Consider the following 10,081-nt stretch of genomic DNA (forward strand, 5'->3'; position numbering starts at 1 on the left):
GTTAGGACAGGCCAGGAATCCAATGCTCTGTTTGTTCATTTGAGGGATAACAAGCATTGCATTGACTGGGATAATGCCTCCTCAATATTACCATGTAAGTCAATTGACAGTAGGAACATCATAGAATCTAGTCTTATTAAACATACCGAAGCATTCAACATGAATTTGAGTAACGGCATGTACAAGCTGGACAATTTTGTAATTAAGAAGATTTGTGATCAGGTGAGAAGGCCGGGTCACTTGACCATCTGACCTGACCACCAACCGTTGTGTGCTATTTAAAGATTAGTAGGGTCATTACCTAATACCTGACCATTGTGGACCTGGTCTCACCCTCCTCTGTATATATACACCTTGATTTGTATTACTCTCTCTAGTCTGTACTCACCCCTGAAGATGTGAATTACACGAAAGCGCTTGGGAACTTCGTGTTTTCTTCTTTCCTTGTGGTTATCAGCATATACCTAGATCACGCGCACCTACAGTGATTTACTTGCATATATATATATATATATATATATATATATATATATATATATATATATATATATATATATATATATAGCAAGCCTATAGCGGTAATAGTCCCAGTAGGTCGAGGGTTCGATTCCTTGCTGGTGAGGTCGTTGATTATATGTTCAAAGTCCGCGTGTTATATGGACTAAAAATGAAGTATATATATATATATATATATATATATATATATATATATATATATATATATATATATATATATATATATATATATATATATATAACACTAGGCTTGCCAAATTACCAATTGTTCAATATTTAACAAAGCCTTTGAGAAGTTGACAGAAGCTGGAATGCCTGTGGTGCAAACGTAATATTTTTAGATATAAGAACATAAGAAAATAAGGAGTCTGCAATAGGCCGGTTGGCCTGTGCATAGCAGCTCCTGTCGAGAGTTACTACCACTCTCTATCATCCATGAATCAATCTAGCCTCCTTTTGAAACTTTCCAGCGTTCCAGCACTTACTACAAAGTTGCTAAGCTTGTTCCACTCGTCCACCACCCTATTTGCGAACCAGTTCCTTCCTATCTCCCTCCTAAACCTAAACTTATCAAACTTAAATCCGTTGCTCCGAGTCCTATCCTGCTCGGATATTTTAAGAACTTTATCTATATCCCCTTTATTGATTCCTTTCACCCACTTAAATACTTCTATCATATCTCCCCACACTGTTCGTCTTTCTAAGGAATGCAAGTTTAGTTTCTTTAACCTATCCTGATATGGAAGGTTTCTAAGTCCCCGGAATCATTTTCGTTATTCTTCGTTGCACCGACTCCAGTGAATTTATATCCATTCTATAATAAGGGCACCAGAACTGAACCGCATAATCGAGGTGCGGCCTGACTAGTGCAAGATATAGTTGCAATAAGACCTCTGCACTCTTATTACTTACACTTCTAGATATAAAACCCAATACTCTGTTTGCCTTATTTCGAACATTAACGCACTGTTTTCTAGGCCGTAGGTCCGGGTTTACAAGTACCCCTGGGTCTCTTTCACAAGTCGACTTCTCTAGGTTGATGTTGTTAAGGCTGTATACATTGACAGTATTTGTTCTTCCAAAATTAAGTACGCTGCACTTGCTGGTGTTGAATTTCATTTGCCATTTTTCAGACCACCCGTGCAGTTTATTTAGATCCTCCTGTAATGCATTTGCTCCTGCCCTGAATTAATCTGCCGCCCTATTTTGGTGTCATCCGCAAACTTGCTTATGTCGTTGCTGATCCCAGTATCTAGATCGTTTATGTAGATTATGAACATTAAGCCTAACCGAACGTAACCTAACCTGTCATAACGTACGCTAACCTATCCCATACTAGTCTATCTTAATCTACCCTAACTTTACCTACCCTAACAAAACCTATCCCAACGTAGCCTAATGTTACTTAACCTAACTAATTATTGTTTGTTTTCTCGTTTATAAAGGTTGTTTTTCTCTTAGAATTATGTGTATAATCATTTTTATTTATAATGTGAAGAACTGTCAATTATTTTCAACATTATCTAGCATTCCAACATTTGCCAAAAGGCAGGCATCTATTGTCAACATTGTGTAAAGTTTGTCTTAATATCGGCATTAGGTAAATCAAAATTTTAATGTAGTCATTAAGCAGTTTCTCGATTGCTAACATCAGACAATTTTCCATTTTCTTGTGACATATAATTATATTTTATGTATGTTTTTAAATAATCAGAGACAAGAGAAAAGTCGTTATAAAAAAGAACTGACCATTTCGTCGGAGAGGTGATAAGTGTAGCAGCTAAAGGAAGCCTCCCCGCCAACTTGTGCCTCCACTTCCGTGTTGTTCTGCCCCAGGAATTCTGGAGCGAGAGTGTTAAGTGAGAGAACCTTCACCCACATATCTTCTGCCGCTTCATACATGTCCCTTCGTGGAGGAGGTGAAGGGTCACTGTGTTGCACCTCTTGCTGCCCCGCCGCCAACGACACACCTGGGTCAACCAAACAATATACGTGTTAATGTTTGGCCACGTAAGCATGCAGTTTATATTGTGTTGCCATTAAGATAATGCACTTATATGTATGCTAGTATTAGGTAAATTAATGTATTCATATCTGATACGTCACTGAACCTTCAGTTCCCTCTTGTATATTTGATTTGTTTTTTGTATTTGACAGTTTTGACCGAAATAAACTGTATCGAGTTGACGTGGCAGGTTATTCTTCTTACTGGGCGATTAAATTGGTGTTTGTAATGAATGTTTGTGGCTATGATGGATGTTGGTGACTGTGTTAGATGTTGGTGGTTGTGTTAAATGTTGGTAGTTGTGATGGTTGCTGGAGGTTGTGATGGATATTGGTGGTTGTGTTAGATGTTGGTAGTTGTGGTGGATGCCAGTGGTTGTGTTAGATATTGGTGGCTGTAATGAATGTTGGTGGTTTTGATGGATGTTGCTGCTTGTGAGTGGTGTTGGTAGTTGTGGTGGATGTTGGTGTGTAACAGCACCTTTGCTTTATATAAATTTTTACCCGAATGAATAACACCAACTTATTCACCTAATTATTCAACAAGTGAGTCAACATGTTGTTGGAGACAGACAGCTGGGCTTGCAACAATCACAAGCGTCGAGCGCAAGTCGGCTGATTAATCAAAACAGCTGGCTCTCTCCCGTGCCTCTCTTGGACAGAGAGAGAGAGAGGCCGGTATATTCTTACCACTTGAACAGGGAAGTTAGACACATAACTTATTATTATTATTACGTTGTTATTATCGTTATACTTTTTTTTTATTATTTTCGTTTTAATTTTGTATTTTTGATATAAATTTTATTTACTATAAATTATTATTATTATTATTTTTATTATTATTACATTTTCGCCCCCAGGCCCCGATGTAGGTCAGTGACCTGTGCTCGGATGGGCTAATCCCAGTAAGAAAAAAAAATCCTTATACCAGTTTGCCTGCATTCTTGAAATTGCGACTTTTGTATTAAGAACATAAGAATGGAGGAAACTGCAACCGGATTATTGGCACATACTGAGCAGTCTCGTTTACTGTACATCCAACCCTTATAGCACATATATCCATCCAACCTTATTTGAAGCTATCCAGAGAATTCCAGTTCATGATTATGTTTGGTAACTTCGTCCACTCATCCACTACTATATTTCCAAACCAATGTTTATCTATCTCGCGTCTAAATCTAAATTTCTCTAATTTAAAACCACTGCTACGAGTTCGCTCCTCGTTGGATAGTTTAAGTCCCAATGTAATATATCACCTTTGTTTAGCCTTGCCTTCCATTTGTACACCATATCGCCCCTCACTCTACGTCTCTCGAGGGTGTGCAAATTAAGATGCCTTAACCTGTCTCTGTACTCCAGGTTCCTAATGCCCAGGATTAGTCTTGTCCTCCTATGAATTCTTTCTAGGGATTCCATATCCATTCTGTAGTATGGTGACCAGAACTGAACTGCGTAAACCAAGTGAGGTCTCACATGAGCAAGATATTAGTTTTAGGATGACCTCGCTAGTCTTGTAACTAACACTTCTTCGTATGAACCCAAGCACTTTTTGATCCTTGTTTCGAGCAAATGCACATTGTTGATTTAGTTTAAGATTCCTACTCATCATTATTCCTAAATCTTTCTCACTCGGATTTCTCTACACATCGCTGTTCATCTGATATATGGCTTTTCTGTTTACATCTCTTTCACTAAGTACTTTACATTTGTCCACATTAAATTCAATTTGCCATTTTTCGTACCATTCAAAGAATTTTTTAAGATTTTCTTGTAGTTTTGCGGAGTCTTCGTCAGATTTAATTACTCGCCTTATTTTAGTTTCATTAGAAAATTTACTTATGTTGCTGTCTACGCCTATTTCTATGTCGTTTATGTATATAATAAAAAATAATGGTCCAAGTACTGAGTCTTGGGGTACTCCACTAGTGACGTTATCCCAATCGGATTTAGTACCGTTATGCTTACTCACTGTTTCCTGTCCTGTAACCACGCACTAATCCATTTTAGAATATCTCCCCCAACGCCTTGAGCCTACTACTTTTCGTATTAGTCTTTCATAGGGGACTCTCAAACGCTTTGCTAAAGTCGAAGTTTACCACATCATAATCGTGACCGTCGTCCACTAATTAGAAAACAGCTGAAAAGAATGTTATTAGATTAGTCGGACATGAACACCCGCTTGTGGAGCCATGTTGGGAATCATGGATCAACTTTTGCTCCTCCAGGTGATTTCGAATAGAGTTTGAAATTATTGCTTCCAACAATTTGCCTACAACTGATGCTGATTGAACGGTAGTTAAGGGATATTGTTCTATCTCCCGTCTTGATAATTTTTATCACATTCGGTATCCTCCAGGATTCTGGTACTACACCCGTTTTTAATGACATGTTAGACAAATTTGCTACGGGCATACTAAGCTCTTCCTTACATTCCTTTAATACTCTGGCAAATATTTCATCGGGACCTGGTGACTTATTAGGCTTTAGTTTGTCTATTTGCGTATTAACATCGTTACTAATCACTACTATCTCGCTTAATCTATGTTCTTCACTATCTCTGTATATAGTCGGTGCCTCGGGTATCATGCTTACATTTTCGGTGGTGAAAACTGTTGAAAAATATCTGTTCAAATAATTGCTAATATCTCCGTCGTTATCAGTTAGCTCGTCGGTATCTGACTGTATTGGTCCAATCTTTTTCTCATGTGTTAGTTTGATCAGGGATCCTGCTTACAGTCAAGCTAAGACTGATGATTAGGCCCAGTCTAATACAATTCTATTTTATGGACGTAAGATCCCACTTACGGTACCCCATTCTGCACTTGCCAGTACAGATGGACTTGTGGCGCCAGTTCATCGAAAGGTTCCGAGAATACTTGCACGAAACCTAAACAGCAACTGTTAAGCAAACACTGCAGCACTACTGTAACGGTCATACTATTGTTACCAGTTCCAGTAAGGTGGTAACATCCCAAGCACCACCCAACTCCTACAGCAAATTCAAGACCATGAAAAGACTTAACTCCGTCCCATTCAGCAGTTGCTCAGACCAAGTCTACCACTGTACCGACATGTGATATGTCGTGTATATTACATACTTCTGCTTCATAATAAGACGCAGAGTCGTGTAATTATAATTCCCAGGACCTTGGAATTCTACAACGGTGCAAGAATTCGAGGTATGACAGACAGCCACGACAGCCATGTGACCGCTATTATTAGCAGTCGGGGGAAGACCACCCTCTTGTTCAGCAAGACGCGGGATAAGTACAGCTGTAACAACGCAAAGCAACACTTCTAGTGCAGCTTCGTTAATCGCGGCGTTGAACAAAACAGAAGTGTTACCTGTGAGAGTGGGTACCATCGCACTTCCTTTATATATAGATGAAGGTGCGTGCTCAAGTGTCCTACCAAGAACTACAGCGACATTCACCTCACCGAGGATTTCAAGTTCGACCTACTGATACTGATCTCTCGGGATTATCCGGTGCCTTGCTGGATATTAAGGGAATGGTATCACTACCTCTACGATTTTCTAGACGTGGTAGACCATTTCTGGCAATGATCACATAGTTAAGGTCTTTAACTTACCAGCTGACGGATTAAATGGTCTTCCAATGATTAAACACAACATGCTAGATCTCCAGCCAAGTCAACACACCATCACTGTTAGTGGCGTTACCTATCATGCCACGCACAATTTTGTTCCATTGCTCCCCGCCAGGGTGAATGCTATATTCAACGCTCTTACTACAAGAAAGATGGATTTCAATTATCAGCGTGTCCTAGACTCACTGATTTTAGCAGCAAAAAATTGATAGCAATACCTCCATTTTAACAGGTACTCTCTATTTTTAGAATGAGGAAAATGCCAGGGCCACTGTTCGCTGACCTGGCGAATTCATTGGGGCTGACGTAGTCTGTCTTAAGGAAACTTTCAGGGTTAAAGGTCTTTCATGTGAATCTACATTGAGTTCGATTCGTCCTGGTGGTTTAACAGATGTCCTCGTTCTCCACAGACCAGGCGCTCCCGGAATATTGTGACAGGATGTTGCTTGTGTGATCATCTGGTTTACATACTAGTGTTTTTTGTTTACAACCTACACAGTTCCCAATTGGTAGTGGTACTACACAAACATGAACCAAACTGGAGAGGATGGATCAATAGTACCCCGTTAGGTTAATTGATCAACCTCAAGGCAAGACTAAGCTCCTCGAGTTGCTTTTCACTAGGTCAAACGAGTTTCACATCACATCATATACCTTTAAAAACTGGACACAAACTCTATTTACATGCCTGCTTACAGACCATCTCATAGCCAGTGTTCTGTAATACTAGACATGGTTCAAGATCTGCTAGAACAATAATATATATATATATATATATATATATATATATATATATATATATATATATATATATATATATATATTATATATATATATATATATATTATATATATATATAAGCACTTACCAGTAAGAAGAAGCCGTGATATCATGTAACAGAGGATAGGCTTGGAGAACATGCTGACTGCCTTGTATACAGTAGTCTTTCCTGCTAGATTTTATAATGCTGCTATAGTTGGTCGCCTGAAGGTGACACTGGTGACCGACTGAGAAATTCAGCAGTATCGATTTATTTATTTCTTCTAATACTATTAGTGGTGAAATTGATAACTGAAGTTATCTCAATGTGTTAACAAGAACTTTCTTTTCTACTTTGCTTCATAATTGACAGAGAAAAATAATAGATTGATTACTTATATACATATTTGTGATGTTTTCTTGTTTGTTTACTGTTCACAAACAGGGGTTGTGTTGTTGTTCATAACTAAAACGCTGTCTCAAAACACTCGCCAAATTCTGACTTTCCAGTTCCTTTTATTTATTCATAAAATATAAATATATATATATTTTTTGTAATTACGTAGACAAAAGTTTAATGGTGAGCGTATGCGTATAAGAAAGGAACATTTCTTTACTTCATAGAGTACAGTATGTCTTTTCCATAGATTTAATTGTTAAACTGTTCACAGTATCAGTATGAAACCCTAATATGTGATTTTATGCCCCGTTAGTAGATGCAGTGCTTAATATCATGACTTATCTGGAAACACTTACACCGTCATTATTTACTCATAATTGGAAAACACTTTACCGGGTGTGAAATAAAAGATGAAATATTCACTCTGGCAGATGAACTGTAATATATATGTATATATTTTTCATTTCCATGATTTCAAGCAAGCCTTTGTTCGAATATCAACACTCTTAAATACACCAATTAAACTGAATCTCTGTTATCTTCTGGATGTAAAGTATATTATCCAAGTTAAGAAACACAACTTATAGCCTCGTTCTCTACAGAATTAGGATCCATTGTAAGCTAAACAGGCCAAGAGAAGAGGAGCAGCAAGAGACGCACCACACCATCCGTGAGCTGCCAAGCTACTGACAACCAACAGCGCAGCTACCTCTCGCCGCCTCTGTCTGCCACACAAGCACGCAGGCGCTATTAAATTCATCTCTGCGACACCTTACCTAGTGACAAGGTTATTCACTGTGACGTGTTACTTAGTGTGACATTACTTACTGTGACACGTTACTTAGTGTGATACGTTACCTGGTGTGACACGTTAATTAGTGTAATATGCCATTTAATGTGAAACGTTACCTAGTGTGGCTTGTTGTTTAGTGTGACATTTTGCCTAGTATTGGACGTTACCTAGTGTGACACGTTAAATGAGTGTGCCATGTTGTCTAGTGTAGCATTTTGCCCAGTGAGGCCCGTTACCTAGTGTGGCTGGCTACCTAATGTGGCACGTTACCTAGTGTGTCACGTAACCTAGGATGGCTTATGACTTATTGTGACTCATTACTTGGTGTAGGACGTTACCCAGTGCGGCATATTATCTAGCGTGATATTTTGCCTAGTGTGACACGTTGCATAGTGTGATATTTTACGTAGTGTGGCACGTTACCAAATGTAGCACGTTACATAGTGTGGCAAGTTGCCTACTGTGGCACGTTAACTATAGAGTGTGGCATGTTATCTAGTGTAATATTTTGCCGAGTGTGGCATGTTACATAGTGTGCCAGGGTACCTAATGTGGCATGTACTCTAGAGTGATATCTAACAGTGTGGCACTTTACCTAGTGTGGCTTATGACTTAGTGTAACACGCTATCTAGTGTGGTACGTTACCTAGTGTGACATATTCTAGTTTGACATATTACCTGGTGTGGCACATTATTTAGTGTTACCTAATGTCAAATTACCTAGTATGGCACGTTACCTAGTGTGTTACGTCGCCTAGTGTGGCATGTTGTCTAGTGTGATAATACTGTATGCCCAGTGTGTCATGTTGCCTTGTGTGTCATGTTACCTAGTGTGGCAGGTTACATAGTGTGGCACATTACCTAGCGTGGCACATTACCTAGCGTGGCATGCTTACTAAGTATGGCATGTTACCTAGTTTAGCACGTAACCTAGTGTGGCACATTACCTCTTGGGGCGCAATACCTAGTGTGGCACATTACCTAGCGTGGCACATTACCTAGGGTAGAACGTTTACTAAGTATGGCATGTTACCTACTTTAGCAAGTTGCCTAGCGTGGCAAGTAACCTAGTGTGGCACATTACCTCTTGGGGCGCAATACCTAGTGTGGCACATTACCTAGCGTGGCACATTACCTAGGGTAGCACGTTTACTAAGTATGGCATGTTACCTACTTTAGCAAGTTACCTAGCGTGGCAAGTAACCTAGTGTGGCACATTACCTCTTGGGGCGCAATACCTAGTGTGGCACGTTACTTAGTGCGGCTCGTTATCTACTGTAGTGTAGCTTGTTGTCTAGTGTAACATTTTGCCAAGTGTGACACATTATCTAGTGTGGCAAGCTATCTAGAATGGCACGTTTACTTAGTGTGGCAGGCTATCTAGAATGGCACGTTTACCTAGTGTGGCACGCAAACTAGTGTGATAATTTGCCTAGTGTGGCATGTTACTTGGTGCGGCACGTTAAGTAGGCAGCTACCAAACAGGGAGGTACTACCGCCTGGGAAGATATTGGAAGCATAATGTGTTGTCTAATGATAGACCCTGCTGCCGTATGTGACCAAGTCCCAGGTTGATGATCTGACTTTCTGCCTCATTTACACACAATTGCAGGGTCTCAATTGTTTCTCTTACTATTGACAACACAAAATACATATATTTTTTATTATTATTATTATTATTGGGCACTCCCCTACATCCTTGTGTAAGGCGAAGCGCAGAAGCGTTTACAGCGCCCAACAGGGAAGCATGCTAAGTTCATGCTTGCCTTTATGTCTCATGAGTTAAGGGCGTAGAAGCCTGAAGAGTCAAGGGCGTAGAAGCCTGAAGAGTCAGTAGTTTATGTCAAGTTAGTGGAAGCTCCAACAACTTGTCCCTGAATACGAATTCGCAACTTTCGACTTACACCAGGTACCTACTTTACTGCTAGGTGAACAGGGACTAATGGGGGCTAGGAAGTAAGTCCAAACAACTTCCACCGGCCCGGGAATCGAACCCGTGA

At 39.5% G+C, this 10,081-nt stretch overlaps 1 protein-coding gene across 3 annotated transcripts in view; it reads right to left on the minus strand.

The window, feature by feature from the left end:
* Positions 1–7,963, minus strand: part of LOC121858579 (lachesin-like) — a 34,438-nt gene extending 26,475 nt beyond the window's left edge. For all 3 annotated transcript variants that reach the window (XM_042355068.1, XM_042355067.1, XM_042355069.1), the window contains exons 1-2: positions 6,998–7,963; positions 2,266–2,486 (exon numbers count right to left, since the gene is read on the minus strand). In XM_042355068.1, the coding sequence (XP_042211002.1) occupies positions 2,266–2,486; positions 6,998–7,049 (273 nt within the window). In that variant the 5' untranslated portion in view covers positions 7,050–7,963. The remainder of the gene's footprint in view (positions 1–2,265; positions 2,487–6,997) is intronic.
* Positions 7,964–10,081: the final 2,118 nt, after the last annotated feature.

Source organism: Homarus americanus, unplaced genomic scaffold (genome assembly GCF_018991925.1).
Source record: "Homarus americanus isolate GMGI-L3 unplaced genomic scaffold, GMGI_Hamer_2.0 scaffold74, whole genome shotgun sequence".
Taxonomy (NCBI): Eukaryota; Metazoa; Arthropoda; class Malacostraca; order Decapoda; family Nephropidae; genus Homarus; species Homarus americanus.